The sequence below is a fragment of the Panulirus ornatus genome, chromosome 4 (assembly GCF_036320965.1).
Source record: "Panulirus ornatus isolate Po-2019 chromosome 4, ASM3632096v1, whole genome shotgun sequence".
NCBI classification, from domain to species: Eukaryota; Metazoa; Arthropoda; class Malacostraca; order Decapoda; family Palinuridae; genus Panulirus; species Panulirus ornatus.
The window spans coordinates 60,021,119-60,038,132 of NC_092227.1; the positions used below are offsets into that span (position 1 = coordinate 60,021,119).

A 17,014-nucleotide genomic window follows, 5' to 3' on the forward strand; every position below is an offset into this window, starting at 1 on the left:
AGCAACCACAAAACGCCACCCAACCAGCCATGCAGCAGCGGAGACAGACAGCACGCAACCTCACCACTGAACCTGAGGCATACCAGCAAAAGACGTCAGGCCTCCGGACGAGGCATCTTATCATCCTCATCGACACGCGAAGGACACGCGAAACATCAAAATGAAATACAACAAACCGTTTACCTCCATCTTGACGAACATGCAACTCTACTTCGCTGTATCTGATTTAGCAAATGCGTGTACCTGAGTCCGGGGGAGAGGGTTGTTCAGGACGGACGGGGGGTTTATCATGTCTCCCATGTCATCACACCAGCAGCTGGTCACCAGGCAGCGAGGAACAGGCAGAAACTTGATGATCCGGCACCATCATTACCTCATCCGGCACAATCTCAAATCTTAATATATCTTCGGGTTAATAAACCGAATTGCATCTCAAATGCATATGGTTGTCATTATAGAAGAGAGAAGAAAAAGGCTGTTTAGTGCTTCGTCTCTATCTATCCAATGCTCAAGTGATGTTAATTATATATTATTTATTTTCTATTATACTTTGACGTTGTCTCCCGCGTTAGCGAGGTAGCGCAAGGAAACAGACGAAATATACATATATATATATATATATATATATATATATATATATATATATATATATATATATATACATTCATACATACATACAGCAGGTAGCCAGATAGATAGATATTATCACAATAGATAGATATCATTATAATACAAGAAAGCTCTGATGATGGTATAAAATCACCGTCCATATGTCATCCTCGAGTTGGGTGTGTGTGTGTGTGTGTGTGTGTGTGTGTGTGTTAAAGTTGATATACACACAGCTGGTTGGATAACCGCGTGAGAAGCGTTGCTCGCTGCGTGCGTGCGTGCGTGCGGGTTGGGGGTGGGCGTCTGATCATCGTCCTGATGGTCAAACGAAGCAAGTGAGGTACGACGGGTGGGAGGGGGATAATTACACGCCCCATCCTCACATTACTAGACCGTATTTTCAAAATCTTATGGGCCATTTATCGCCAAGCGACGTGTAGTCTTACTCGTCTGATGTATGATATTTAAGATTGTGTCATCATAGGAGGTGGGGAGCTTTACTACGGAGGAGCAAAGAAAAGGAGAATATGCTCAAGTATTTAACAAAGACTTTCTCCTCGTATTGAGTACCTGCTGAAGAGAGAAAGAGGGCAAACCCCGCAGATAATCACATGCCCTGGCTCAATTATTTACGACAGCACAGCCACCCCTGCAGATTGGAGCGATGTGGTATACAGGGGACGACATGCTATCATTGGATGAACCAGGGCCTATGAAGCAGTCAGGGAAACCAGAGGAGGGTCTGTGGCGCATAGGTGGATAACGAACTCCGATTTCAGTATATATATACGAACAAAGTGCATAGGAACACGCACCTTCATAGAACATACAAACCTCCAACAGTCACGATAGAACCCGGGACCCCTGTGCCACAGGCGGGAAATGCTACCACTAAGCTATGGGCCTGGCTAATAGGAAATAACTATTCGAATACTATGTACTCGAATACCCTTAGTTTTACGTTGGTGAGCAACGGGGTCTATATCGGTTATTTCCCAACATGCGCACATAGCCAGCAGATAGCATTTTACCTAACCTAAGTGTACAACGCGGAGGTATATGAATACGACCCTCGCTTTAACCTCTCTCTCCTCCCCCTAACTATGAATAGATTAAACTGCCAAGGTGACGTGACACATTCACCGAGCAGACCCACCTTGCCTGGAAGCACCCCTTCCTAACCGCACACGTCTTGCGCTCCCGGTAAACACAGGTCACTGAATTCATCAAGTTTTTGTTTTATTCATGAATTCGTAACACCTTCCATAGAGCATCTCTTAACCCTATCATACAGATCTTTATTTCAGATCCATAAATGCGCAAACTGGAAGGGATCATGACCATATGACCTGGAAGTAGTAAGTCCAATGATGTCAGCCACACTGAACTGATCCAACCTTAACTTGCGCCAAAGTGTTCCTGGTTACCTTTATTCTTTTTTCCTCTCCAGCCAGGAAGACACGTCCTTAACGAGGCCGGGCCTTAATGAGAGAGTGAAGAGGGTTAATGAGAGGGACAGATAAGAAAAGAGGAAAGTATTCTTTTTAAAAAAAATTTTGGAGGATACGGAAAACCGGCATTTTTAACTGGGCCTAGTCATAGTCCTTCGGAAAGATATGAGTGAGGAAAGGGTTAAGACTTCTAAGGCTTGGAAGTGTAGGAAAAAAAAATAGAAATCAAAACGGCCCGCGCTAGAGTTATCGGCGGCCAATCAGCAATCAAAAGACACAGTAGATTGCCGGTTAATTCGTGGTCTAACAAAGGGCAGGGGTACACAAGCATCAAGATCTCGGGAACAAAAACCAAGTTAATATCTACAGAAAAAGGAAAAGTGAACCAACAATGCGGCGCACGACAAGTGCGTCAGGTTTTGATGTTACACTGGAGAACTGATATGTCGAATTTCTTTACATTCAGTTCTGTCTAATAAGCATGTCAAGCTAGAACCTTGCCAGATGTGAGAGCAGTACCCCACACAAGGGCTTTGTGAGACCGAACAACCTTTCAGAAGAACTTGATATCTTTTTAGAGGTTTGACGGAAATAACAAGTATGTTCCTTGTGTTAAATGGTTAAATTAAATACTCATCAAGAGATAGTTTTTTAAGGCTTGAGAGAGAGAGAGAGAGAGAGAGAGAGAGAGAGAGAGAGAGAGAGAGAGAGAGAGAGAGAGAGGGGGGGGGGGGGCAAAAAATGGAATTGTAGGCTTTTAATTGAACGAGGTTCCGCCTACACGATTGAGATATCCTGTCCAACTCTGATTTCAGAAGGTATGTTGCGTTGGGACGAGATGCAGATCGAGCGAGAGAGTGTTGAGGAAAGTGGAAGAATGGAGTGTCGGGCCGTCAGCATGGGTGCATTTGGCTATTTGTCAGAGAAAGAAGATCACTGATATAAAAGGGAAAGGGTGTAGGAGACAAGGCAGAATCTCAAGGGGCATCGCTGATGATAGGGTAAAGGTTGATCCATCAACTAATAACAAAAAAAAAATGGATCGGCCAGAGAGGGAACGAGATATGAAGGAACAAAGTGAGAAAATGAAGCCAGGAGAGGTGAAGCTTGGAGATGAAACGCTGATGTCGTGCCCTGTCGCTAGTGACTGCAGATTATGCACGCTGGGTTCGAGAGGGAAGCTGTACTGAGCCACTCCTGTATCACCGTTTGTAATTCTCTCTCTCTCTCTCTCTCTCTCTCTCTCTCTCTCTCTCTCTCTCTCTCTCTCTCTCTCTCTCTCTCTCTCTCTGCTGGAGGAGAGGACTGCTATTCTGTGTCTTATAAGCATGAATTAGAGTAATGGGCATCACAGCCCTTTTGTTAAACCTTAAAGTGTGGAATCTGAAATGATGGCCTGTGATCAGTCGACAAGATCGCGTGCTCAGGGTTGGGCGGGCCAGGAAAACCTCATCATTATGCCGGACCTTCGTCGTATGCGAAGGGAGATGGCAACGGGCTCAGAAGTAGTGATCCAGTCAGTTAGAGCCCCTTCGGCGTTAACACCATACTATGGTATATCGCTACGGGGTGACCTGTCATTATCTACCTCACACAGACATTATCAAGTCCACCTTGATGTTCAATGGTAATTCACTGTCCATCCCAGCGATTTAGTAATGGATAAAAACACCTCTAAGCTCATACAAACACATATTACTGTTGTATAACCTTTGCTTACGACTCCTCCGCTTACCTTCAACCTCAGCTCTCTCCTTACTCTTCGTTTTTTTTGCGTGTGTGGCCATATAAACCGCAGAGAATAAAGTAATTAAGTCAAAATTTCAGGAAACGATTTGATACAGGCTCTGATCCTTGATGGCACAGTCTCACATGGGGGACATGTGTTTGATTGTGGCGGATCTGGTTAGGAACATGACGTGAGATATCAAAAAGCTCAACTACCTTCCACTCTACCCACACAAACCCAGGCAGTCTCACCGAAAGATAAAACTTACGCATGAACAACAGCTGTGTATTGGGGGGAATAGCTCGTACATGCATATAACACCTGTCTACCAATCTTATTTCCTGCACTTTTTCCCTCTTCTCTCCCCATCGAGGCAGAGCCACAGCAAAGGACAGGACATCTTAGGGAAAATACTAGCTTCTCTCCTTCTTTTTCTTCTTTACCCCGCTTTGATCTTCTCAAATGGGGGAACATATGAGAAGAGGCTTCTCAGCCCTCTGATGCTGTATAGATGCCTTCACCCTCTCAATCACTACCCTCCCAATGTCCACCTCAGGCACCTCTACGTAATCCATACATACAATGAAAATGATAACTTAACACTCAACAACAGAGTCATCCCATTCATAAGAAAACTAACAGCAATACCATCAACTGTAGCCGCTTCCCTACACTTCATTTTAGGTAAGGCTTTTCACCGCCTCTTCTCTCTTCACCAATCCACTCTCCATGACCCCCTCACTTCGCATATATATATATATATATATATATATATATATATATATATATATATATATATATATATAGCGTTAATGGGATGGTCTTGATTAGGGCCTCGGCTGCCCGTGCCATCTCAGCAAACATCATAACAAGAAAGGAGAGGGTGTCACTAACGCTTAAGGACGATTTGTGCGAATGTGTTAAAGAGAGTTTGGAAATGCGCCCAAGACTGATGTGGGTGAAAATAAGAGTGGCTTGTGAGAGGCTGGCGATAGTTAGGCCATATGCACCTGATAGTGAGGGGAATGAGAACAATCCGATAATGCCAAATGCAAATCCTTCCCTTTTCTCTATTTTTCACGAGTATTCTTCGGAGGAAACACTTGATCCATATATCCTCTACCACTTCTGAAATCACAGTGTTCCTCCCAAAAAAAATAATCCTCCGTGAAAGCTACCAACCTCTCAATCACCTCCCAGCAAACGTATACCTCTGTTCGAACATTCACCTTCGTCCTCTTTGCTTGTAAGCAATGGAAGTATACAGCCATTCCGCCAATCCTTGCACAACTCACTTTGAGCCATACATACAGTGAACATCCTAACTAACCAGTCAGCAACACTATTATCCCTCTCTTGAAAAAATCAGCTTCAGTCCCATCCACCCCAGCCACTTTGCCACACAGCATCTTTCGCAAGACTTTCTCCACTTCTCCTTTCACAGAATTACTTGCCATACCTCCACTACCCAAACACCCCTCATCTGCTACCCTATCATCAAACACATTCAACAGTCCTTCAAAATATTCACTCCATCTTCTCTTCACCTGTTCTTTGTCTGTTACCAGTCCCTCATCTCCTTCCTTCACTGAAGTTCCAAGTTGTCTCCTTTTCTCTTCCTACTATTCACCTTACAAAATATATATGCACCGATTTACTATATATATTTATATATATATATATATATATATATATATATATATACATATATATATATATATATATATGTGTGTGTGTGTGTATATATATATATATATATATATATATATATATATATATATAAAGGTAAAACAACTCATAATGCACACGTCATGTAAACGGGTATCTTTCATTTTTTCTTGGGTGGTTACCAAGGCAAGCCATGTGTGATGTAAGAGGGTATAACTACCACGTCCGCTGTGTACTGAAGAAATATTTCTCGCGTTCGTACGGAAACCCTACGACACAGTTCACATAATGAGTCATAAACACTACGAGGCTGAGGGCGTCTTGAACGGAACCTTGCCTTCCTAGTGGTTGCCGCGGTGAAGGATGACCAGCAAATCATTGACGAAAAAAAAAATCAATCGAAAAGTAAGTAGTGCACGTAAGTAACCGAAATAAGTAGTGTCCATTATTCAAAAAGTATAAAATGTAAGTTTTGAGTAAGGCGTTTATATACGAAGATGAACAGAGTATTTCAAGTGAACTGGATACGACACTTTCACGTGAGTAATTAAAAGAAAAAATAAAATCTAATTCCAGTAAGACTTCTTCGTCAGGTACGTCTGGGATTCGAGGTGGAAGGAAATAATCATAACAAAGGAAGGCAAAGTGGATAAGGCTAATGAGGCGGGTGTGCACGGCAAAGTTTAGCGACCGAAGGAAGGTCGTTGTATCAAGAGTGACACCTGGTATTATGCGTGAACAAGGTCAGGAACCCCGCAGGTCAGACCCAGCTGTTGCCTTAGTGCCCTCACAAAATATATGAGTCATGTTCATGTGATATTTTCATGTACGTAGGTCACAAGTGTCTTGTTTATCTTTTTTCCTTTGGTGAAAGGCAACGGAATATATATATATATATATATATATATATATATATATATATATATATATATATATATATATATATATATATATATATATATATTCGAGTAAGTAATGTAAGGGTAAGAGAGATGTGTTGAGAGCGCAGAAGAGGGTGTTTTGAAATGGTTTGGTCACATGGAGAGAATGAGTGAGGAAAGATTGACCAAGAGGATATATGTGTCAGAGGTGGAGGGAACGAAAAGTGGGAGACAAAATTGGAGGTGGAAAGATGGAGTGAAAAAGATTTTGAGTGATCGGGGCCTGAACATGCAGGAGGGTGAAAGGCATGCACGGAATAGAGTGAATTGGAACGATGTGGTATACCGGGGTCGACGTGCTGTCAATGGATTGAACCAGGGCATGTGAAGCGTCTGGGGTAAACCATTGAAAGTTCTGTGGGGCCTGGATGTGGAAAGGGAGTTGTGGTTTCGGTGCATTATTACGTGACAGCTAGAGACTGAGTGTGAACGAATGGGGCTTTAGTTGTCTTTTCCTAGCGCTACCTCGCACACATGAGGGGGGAGGGGGTTGTTATTCCATGTGTGGCGGGGTGGCGATGGGAATAAATAAAGGAAAACAGTATGAATTATGTACATGTATATATATATATATATATATATATATATATATATATATATATATATATATATATATATATATATGTCTGTGTGTGTATATATATATGTGTACATTGAGATGTATAGTATGTATATTTGCGTGTGTGGACGTGTATGTATATACATGTGTATGTGGGTGGGTTGGGCCATTCTTTCGTCTGTTTCCTTGCGCTACCTCGCTAACGCGGGAGACAGCGACAAAGTAAAATAAAATAAACAAATAAATATATATATATATATATATATATATATATATATATATATATATATATATATATATATATATATATATATATATACATATAAGGAATAGAGTGAATTGGATCGATGTGGTATACCGGGGTTGTGCTGTCAGTGGATTGAATCAGGGCATGTGAAGCGTCTGGGGTAAACCATGGAAAGCTGTGTAGGTATGTATATTTGCGTGTGTGGACGTATGTATATACATGTGTATGGGGGTGGGTTGGGCCATTTCTTTCGTCTGTTTCCTTGCGCTACCTCGCGGCAAAAAAAAAAAAAAAATATATATATATATATATATATATATATATATATATATATATATATATATATATATATATATATATATATATATATTTTATATATATATTTTTATATATATTTTTTATATTATATATATATTTTATATATATATATATATATATATATATATATATATATATATATATATATATATATATATATATATATATATACATATATATATCCTAGCCTAAACCAGCCTTCAAGAGACAGGATAAACAGCTGGGTAGAATGTGGGCTGACTGTCACGACCTGGATGCGAACCTACAAGGAGGCCGCTTCGACCCCGGGCGGCCCGTGAATACATGACAGTCAGCAAGTGCTACCTGCTACACCACGGAGGTCAGCAGGGATTTACAGAGGGCGCTCTGCTTCTCGCTTCGTTAACTAGAAAGTAGTTCGTCATACCTCCTGACTCCGTGCACGTGAGGCTGGTCACTCTGGTGAGGAACGTTTCTCCATCCTTACACACACACACACACACACACACACACACACACACACACACACACACGAGGTGTTACTTTCATTCACGATCTCCCATTAATCTTTTTTCCTTCGTTCGATATCATCTCCCACAATACCCCCACCACTAACTCCAAGCAGCTTATTCGCCGACTCTCTTCATCTTCAACAATGTTCAGGTTCACCTGTCGTAGCTCTAGTTGGATCATCTTAAATGTTTACCAGTGTCGTCTAAGTTCTATAAGCCAGACCACCTCCGTGTGCTATCTATTTACGCAACTCATTTTATTCTGACATTATCCAACACATTCATTTTTCATTTCTCTCATGATTTCGTTATTCATTTTGTTATTCGACGTAATCTTGTAACTTTTCGTGGATACATATTCACATGTACACACAGGAAAATCAAAGTTTCATATCTAAGCAGAGAAGCTCTAGGGAATTCTTCATTATGACGATTTCGTAAATATGTCACAATTATTCTTTACTCACCAACGCCCTCCAGTCATTCTCAACGCTTGTTTCTTGTACCACTCTATCCTCCTCTGCTTCCTCGGTGCCATATTTACTGGACAACGAGTCCATAATAATACACCAAGAAGTTATCCATTACTGTCAACCACGAGAACTTTGTTCTTACATTTCTCAGCATTTCTTCTCCGACGCCTCACCACAGATAAAATGGCATCACCTGCACACGGCAGCTCAGGAAATGTCTGAGCGTTTGCCGCCATGGCCTGCACTCCTCTACACACCCACCAAGACCAACACACGGCATTCGTATTGTCCTTCCTTTACTGTCGAGTCATCTTTAAACACTCTGCATCAGAAAATAAATCAAATTCACAACGACTTTCCTACGTAAATCTTTCTTTTTTCTTGACGACCTTAAAAAGTGACTCATACTCTTAATCCCTCGACCTGCCACAGTTCCTCCACTGAACAACGATGTCTATCAACTTAATCAAATACTGTGTGCGCCTTCTAACACTATCCCACATTCAACTCCGTACAACGGTAGGGACCTGGGCACTGCCTCCAATCCTCTAACACTGCCCCCATTCCGACTGTACGCGTCCAATCTTTCTAACCATTAGAAAGAAAAATCATAACACGCATCTCCTGCAGCTGTCAAGCATCCATTCAACACTTTACGATGTGTTATAGGCTCAACGTACAGTCTTTAAAACTTAACTACTTCAGAAAATCGTTTTCTGCAGCATCGCCGACTTATCGCGCCGAGTTCCTTCACATTCGCGGGCTCTTATGTGAACTTATCACCACATCTGTTATCTCTCCGTGATGTAAGGTTGCGACATACTAAATCCTGTGGCAAGTCCCGTAACGAATCAAGATCGACTACCCATGCTGGGCTGGAGGAGAGTACCAAACCCCCTCCAACCAGGCGAGCACGTAAGAGTGATCAGACCTCCATGTTGAATCAGTTAGTCATGGTTGAGAAATACAATATGAAGAATCACAAACAGAGACCCGGTGCTGATGTTATCGTGTGTGAGTTACGACCTCTGGCGATGTATAGCCACCACTCCACCACTCAACTTGTTGACGTCACACTGCAATGCGAGGGAGTTCTCCGGACACAAGAATGTGCACTCGGGTTTCCCGAGGAGTTCCATGCGTTTGTGGCTGGCTTGGGTAAAGCAGGGCATCCTGTAAACATGCAACCTAAGCTACCACTCAACGGAGAGAGTTAGTGTGGGCAGTGAGCGCACCACATGAGTGGGCAAGGATAGGATATACGACGACAGTATCGCTTGTTTCAGCCTTAAAATGTGATACATAACGACTGTATCGTTTACTTAAGCGGTCACGGTTTATGTGCATCAATGGACTCGAGGAGCGTGCAAGGTTAGGGATCATATGACTGGTGCACCGCTTAATTCGAGTGTGTAAAAACAAGGTACGCGATCAATAATGGTTTCATTCGCGTCCATGAATAAGAACCTCCCGTGGCTGTGCCACACGGAGAGCGTAGATGAACAAGAGAGTTTAGCGAGCGCAGCACTTCACTCCGGGTTTGTGAACTGCTGTAGGTACTGTTGTGCATCGCTTCTATGTTCGTCAGAGGCGCCATCCAGTGTGCGTATGCCTTGCGGTCCCATCACGTGCATGTGTTGGTTACCAACATCATACTTTCACCTCCTTTATAAACATTAAAAAAGGGGATGTGGTGCTGCTCGTTCTAGATGCTTTTAAAGAGCATTTTCAGGCATCAATATCAAACCTCATTCTTTTATATATATATGTATTTGGAACTGAAGTAGTTATATTTGCAAATGAGGGTTGCTCGTGTTCTAGCGCTTCATACGGCAAATAAAGGACATCAAAACCTCGCAAAGGTTGCAGACTTCTCCTCCACTGGTTTGAAGCCAGGCTGGACCCGAGAGGCCGACACCTGTATGAGCTTCCTGTCACCCATCGAAAAGTTTGGAGAAGAACGTGAACTTTTTCTGACACTTTAGTTCTAGTTTCTAAAAACAGAAAGAAAAAAGTTTTTAAAGGAGCACACATTTTCTTTTTTGAATTCTTCCTTTTAGAGTCACGATCATTTTTCTCTCTAAGGCAACAGCTCAAACATAAGGAAGGTTATATCATAATGATCAAAGCTTGACTGTCCAAAGTACATATCACAAAGAATTTACGATAATATAAAAATTCAAATTTCTTTTTACGACACAAAGAGCCAACTAGCATGATGAATGACTCTCTGGTCTAAGAATTATGTTCAACAGCGAAGGACTGTGTTTAAGATTTGTCAGGTGGTCGTTAAAGCTCCTCCTTAATGGCCCCCAAATGACTCTGGTTGTTGATAGGCCTAAAGCCCAAATGACCACCACACGTCCAACTTACGCAAGCTCGGCCTTAATGTGTTTCTTCTTTTTTTAGCTGAGATGGCAAGGGTAAATGAGGCCCTAATCAGAGGCATCCCATTAACGCATTATATATATTATATATTATATATATCATATATTATCCCTGGGGATAGGGGAGAAAGAATACTTCCCACGTATTCCCTGCGTGTCGTAGAAGGCGACTAAAAGGGAAGGGAGCGGGGGGCTGGAAATCCTCCCCTCTTGCTTTTTTTTTTGTATTTCTCAATGAAGGAACAGAGAAGGGGGCCAGATGAGGATATTCCCTCAAAGGCCCAGTCCTCTGTTCTTAACGCTACCTCGCTAATGCGGGAAATGGTGAATAGTATGAAAGAAAGATATATCATATATATATATATATATATATATATATATATATATATATATATATATATATATATATATATATATATATAGAGTTGATAGAGATGCTCTGTGGAAGGTATTAAGAATATATGGTGCGGGTGGCAAGTTGTTAGAAGCAGTGAAAAGTTTTTAACGAGGATGTAAGGCATGTGTACGTGTAGGAAGAGAGGAAAGTGATTGGTTCTCAGTGAATGTAGGTTTGCGGCAGGGGTGTGTTATGTCTCCATGGTTGCTTAATTTGTTTATGGATGGGGTTGTTAGGGAGGTGAATGCAAGAGTTTTGGAAAGAGGGGCAAAAATGAAGTCTGTTGTGGATGAGAGAGCTTGGGAAGTGAGTCGGTTGTTGTTCGCTGATGATACAGCGCTGGTGGCTGATTCATGTGAGAAACTGCAGAAGCTGGTGACTGAGTTTGGTAAAGTGTGTGAAAGAAGAAAGTTAAGAGTAAATGTGAATAAGAGCAAGGTTATTAGGTACAGTAGGGTTGAGGGTCAAGTCAATTGGGAGGTAAGTTTGAATGGAGAAAAACTGGAGGAAGTAAAGTGTTTTAGATATCTGGGAGTGGATCTGGCAGCGGATGGACCCATGGAAGCGGCAGTGGATCATAGGGTGTGGGAGGGGGCGAAAATCTTGGAAGCCTTGAATAATGTGTGGAAGTCGAGAACATTATCTCGGAAAGCAAAAATGGGTATGTTTGAAGGAATAGTGGTTCCAACAATGTTGTATGGTTGCGAGGCGTGGGCTATGGATAGAGTTGTGCGCAGGAGGATGGATGTGCTGGAAATGAGATGTTTGAGGACAATGTGTGGTGTGAGGTGGTTTGATCGAGTAAGTAACGTAAGGGTAAGAGAGATGTGTGGAAATAAAAAGAGCGTGGTTGAGAGAGCAGAAGAGGGTGTTTTGAAATGGTTTGGGCACATGGAGAGAATGAGTGAGGAAAGATTGACCAAGAGGATATATGTGTCGGAGGTGGAGGGAACAGGAGAAGTGGGAGACCAAATTGGAGGTGGAAAGATGGAGTGAAAAAGATTTTGTGTGATCGGGGCCTGAACATGCAGGAGGGTGAAAGGAGGGCAAGGAATAGAGTGAATTGGATCGATGTGGTATACCGGGGTTGACGTGCTGTCAGTGGATTGAATCAGGGCATGTGAAGCGTCTGGGGTAAACCATGGAAAGCTGTGTAGGTATGTATATTTGCGTGTGTGGACGTATGTATATACATGTGTATGGGGGTGGGTTGGGCCATTTCTTTCGTCTGTTTCCTTGCGCTACCTCGCAAACGCGGGTGACAGCGACAAAGCAAAAAAAAAAAAAAAAAAAAAAAAAAAAATATATATATATATATATATATATATATATATATATATATATATATATATATATATATATATATATAACCATGTGTACAATGAAACAAGGTATTTGTTCACAAGTGCACTTTCGTGTAATTATCACGTCGTCAGGGGAGATACAAGAATGAGATAGAAGACGTAGAACAGTTAGTCGATATACAAGGAAGAGACGCAGCTAAGACGCCATTGGTAAAAAGGTTTTCGAGAGATAAAAAGGTAAAGCAAAAGAAGGTCATAATGAGAAGCTAAGCCAGATACTTTTTATTTCATGTTAGCTGAGACGGCACGGGCAACTGAGGGCCCCTAATCAAGGCCATCTTATTAACACTGTACACATACGACGCAGACACAGACACACACACGCGCACACACACACACCATATATATAAATATATATATATATATATATATATATATATATATATATATATATATATATATATATATATATATATATATGTATATATATACACACACACACACACACACACACACACTAGCCTGAATTAGGTACCCATTTTATCGACCAACTCAAGGAGTGGATGAAGAGCTGGGTTGACTGTAGACCGACTGCCACCATTAGGATTCGAACTTCTGCGCTCTACCCCATGCGATCTCTATACATATATTACGAACGAGTGGATAAGAGCAGAAAATGACACTGGCGAGGTGATGGGCAAGAGTAGGTAAGGGGAAAGGGAAGGAAGGGGCAAATGTAAGCTAACGAGATGGTTGGAAGGTTGGTGGGAGCAGTGGAAGGAGGCCTGAGGAGTGGCAGTAACAGATGACTGGATCATTAAGGTTGGTCATCCATGAAGGACAGGGAAGAGTAGGGCTTCTAGGTTAGGAAGAAATACGTAGGGTCAATAACAAGGGCAGAAGTGCGTAAGGCCTCACGGAAGCGTAGGAAAGCGTACGGCCTCGAGCAGGGAGGGTAATACGCAGGGCTTCTAGGTTGGGGAGGAATACATAGGGCCTTTCGGGAAGGGAGTGAAGTGGGGCTAATAGTAAGTGGAGGAGAGGGCGGGAGAGAGAGAGGTGGGAAGGTAGGAGACCTCAGATAGAATCCACCTCGAAATTTTCGGCTTCTCTTTCCTGTAGACGCCTGGCTTTGTGGTGTAGCCCATCATCAGCGGGGGTCACACACTTCCCCTTGTGGTAAATCATGTTGTTGTTATCTGTGACGGGCCATTTATCTCAAGAGTCACATCTGTCTTCATGCGTCTGTAACAGTGATGTGTGAATGAGGTTCTCGGTCCGTAAAAGTAATTTTGGGTGTGGTAATGTCCTTATTCATATACACGGCTACGTGCAATTTCAGCTATGGATCCGTATATGTACTACTGACCCAACCGTGAGCATATTCGTATGACAATGGACGAAATACCTTCGGTATGTCAAGTTAATTGTCCGGCAATATGAGATGTTCGAGGGACACGTGTTTCGTCGAGGTACAAGATCAAAAGCGCGATAGCCCTGCCACCACGGCAGAATCTCGTTGTAGGTACTCGTAGGTAGGTAAGCATACACGTAGCTAGGTACTGGCATACGTACGATGACTCCACGAGAGGCCAGGTTTATCTCCAGAGGCTTGTCGGCAAAAAAATAATTAGCTTTCGCTTTGGCCTTCCAGCATCATTCCTGGGGATTGTGCCCTGCTAACTCCTGCTCTCAGACGACCCCCTGCGGACCTCGGGCATCAACTTCCCGGTCTCCGGAAGAAGAGAGCAACGATGGTGTGACACTGAGCAGGCAAGTGGACTGGATGGAGTGGTGTGTGCTGGGAGAGACGACCGTTTTCTTTCACTAGGACCTCGTCTCCTGGTGACCACAGGTGTGCCAAAAGACTCCACCACAGGATGTTTCGTGGTGTCTCGTACTGTTCCTTGGTGCCAGTGTCTTCTTACGTTCACGTGCCATACGTAATATCCACAGCTGTTCCCATGAAGTATACACAACAATACTTATGAAAGATACACAGTAGTTCTCATGACAAATACACATCAATACTCATGAAAGATACAGAGCAGTTATGATGTGACATACAACACTACCTATGTATGATTTACAACAATACCCAAGTATGACCGATATACAGTTGCACTCCAGATAGACACACATAGCTGTACTCATGACTGCTATACTCCTGTACTCATGCCTGATATATACTTGTGCTCATGCATGATAGCCAACAGTGCTCATGAACGATATCCAGCATTGTGTATATAGCGATGGACAATGCTACTCACTTTTGGTATATAGATATACTTAAGCGTGATATATAGCAGTATGACATACATACATCTAGTTCTCAAGAAGGTTCAACCTAGAGTACTTATGCATATCATTTTTTTTCTTTTAATTGAGATGGGACGGACAGCTGAGGCCCACAATCAACGCCATTCCATCATCTGCAGTACTCATAAATGACATACTAACTGTACTCGTGTATAATATATCTATGGTATACATGTACGACACACGGTAGGTCCTATATATAAGCAGACAGCATTTGACCATGCCGAGATTTTCTTGTTCACTCTGGCCGTAAACAAACTTCAAATTTCCTCGGACTGCCTGTGTCTTAAGAGTCTCCATTGTTCCTGGTACAACAAAAAATAATGGAACAATATAACATCAAGGAAAGAAATATTTACTGGTAACACGTCAACTGGAACAGAGTGCAGAGAGTGTAAAAAGCTTTATAAAGACGACCATTCCGAGCAGCATGACGTGTGCACCTACTCACGCTACGGAAAAGGAACTTAGTGTGAGATGAAAAAACACTGGACGTAAATAAACGCGGCTTGGGACAAGTGTGTGTGTGTGTGTGTGTGTGTGTGTGTGTGTGTGTGTGTGTGTGTGTGTGTGTGTGTGTTAGTGTGAGGCATAACTGTTATGTTATGATAATTTAAGACGTTGACACAAGTTTTTTTTTTTCCCCCTCCCCTTTAACGAGGAAACAAGATCTCGGCTGAAAAATTCAGACAGGGTAACGTAACGAGGAGAGGGGAAGGGGGGGAAGCGTAGGCCGTCTGTACACGTAAGATCAAGGGAGCTCTGGCCACGGGCTGAGGCCAGGAGACTCGTTAAAACATCAACCAGCCGAGTAGCAACACAACGCAGAACGTAAGCACGTAGCGCCACCTGCCAACCCGTCTGGCAACACTCGGATGAAGTCATAAAATATAGATTTTTTTTTCCCCCCTTTCGTCTCTTTCTCTACCCAAGTGTACACATCCTAGGCGTAACGTTCCCAGATGATAGCACACACACACTTGATCTTAATGGCGATAGAGATTACAAATCTGGCGGTCCAAACCTTCAAACCCACCCAACTTCCCTTTTTTTTTTTTTCCCCCCCCACCATCCCCCAGCAACGCGGCTCACCTGTAAGTGAAACCTTAAGAAGAAGAAAAAAGAGAAGGAATGGGGAAAAAAAAACAAAGACATGGTACACCAATGTACCTCAGCGTCTGCTAACCTCCAGCCCTTCATTTGGAACATCCATTACACAGAATCATGTTTCATTACCGGTACACGATATTGCTCTAACTGACGGCCATAACAATGACCTAAATGTGTACAGGAAGGGAGAGACTGGTTGCGTAATCTCCCCCTCCACACACACACACACACACACCACCATCGTTTCTTTGGGCTTTTAACGTTCCTCAACGAGCGAGCTGGTCAAAAAGGGGGAGGCGCAAGTGGTGTCTGGTGCGCTGATTGGCCCAAGACTTCCCCGAAGATCACCGTTGTTCTGGTCTGTCATTTTGTTATATTAGGATCTGGGTTAGAGCCAGGTGTTGAGGAGGATATATCAAGGGCTGACAATGAGGGGCGGGAAGATAAAAGCATATCCAAGCCCCTTAAGGGGTGTGTGCAGGGGTGGAGGGCGCCTGGCGGACGGCAGTGTAGCCGTGTGTTTCGTCAGGGGTGTCGTGTCTTAAGATCGAGTCGTTATTATCGATGGCTGGTATTACTCCGCACTTGGCCCTACCCTGGGGAACAGAACATGATATGGTTGACGTCCATGTGATCTTTGTTTTTTTTTCAATCTTTTATTGTCTGATAATGAGTTCTGGCATCCAATATGGTTAGTACAGTTACTAGCAGAACACTGATATAAAAAGATGAAGGTGATCAGTGTTCAGTGTCTGTCTCTAAGTAGTTCTGATACGGTATTTGAGTTGGGTTTGGATGACTGCGGTAGCGCACGGCATCAAGACTTGAAGTCTGAATGGATATATAAATACACTTCCAAAATCTACAACAAACCGACAGATTTTTTTATACAAGCGCATTTTCAAAGAAAGAAAAGAGAGAAAAAGAAACAGATAATGCTCAGTCATTTGGGAAAGTTGACAAACTTCGTACATGATACCTAACATGACCTGACCTTACCGTCCTATTATG

The 17,014-nt window shown here is 42.6% G+C and overlaps 2 protein-coding genes across 9 annotated transcripts in view; one reads left to right on the top strand and one right to left on the bottom strand.

The window, feature by feature from the left end:
• The window catches only part of LOC139766471 (oplophorus-luciferin 2-monooxygenase non-catalytic subunit-like), a 175,379-nt gene extending 160,287 nt beyond the window's left edge, over positions 1 to 15,092 (top strand). Inside the window, exon 8 of one of the 2 annotated variants that reach the window (XM_071695157.1) lies at positions 14,229 to 15,092. In XM_071695157.1, the coding sequence (XP_071551258.1) occupies positions 14,229 to 14,405 (177 nt within the window). In that variant the 3' untranslated portion in view covers positions 14,406 to 15,092. The remainder of the gene's footprint in view (positions 1 to 14,228) is intronic. The other variant, XM_071695166.1, reaches the window with a different exon arrangement.
• LOC139766508 (uncharacterized) overlaps positions 1 to 17,014 on the bottom strand; it is a 1,237,960-nt gene that overhangs the window by 404,704 nt on the left and 816,242 nt on the right. The gene's annotated exons all lie outside the window — the stretch shown is intronic.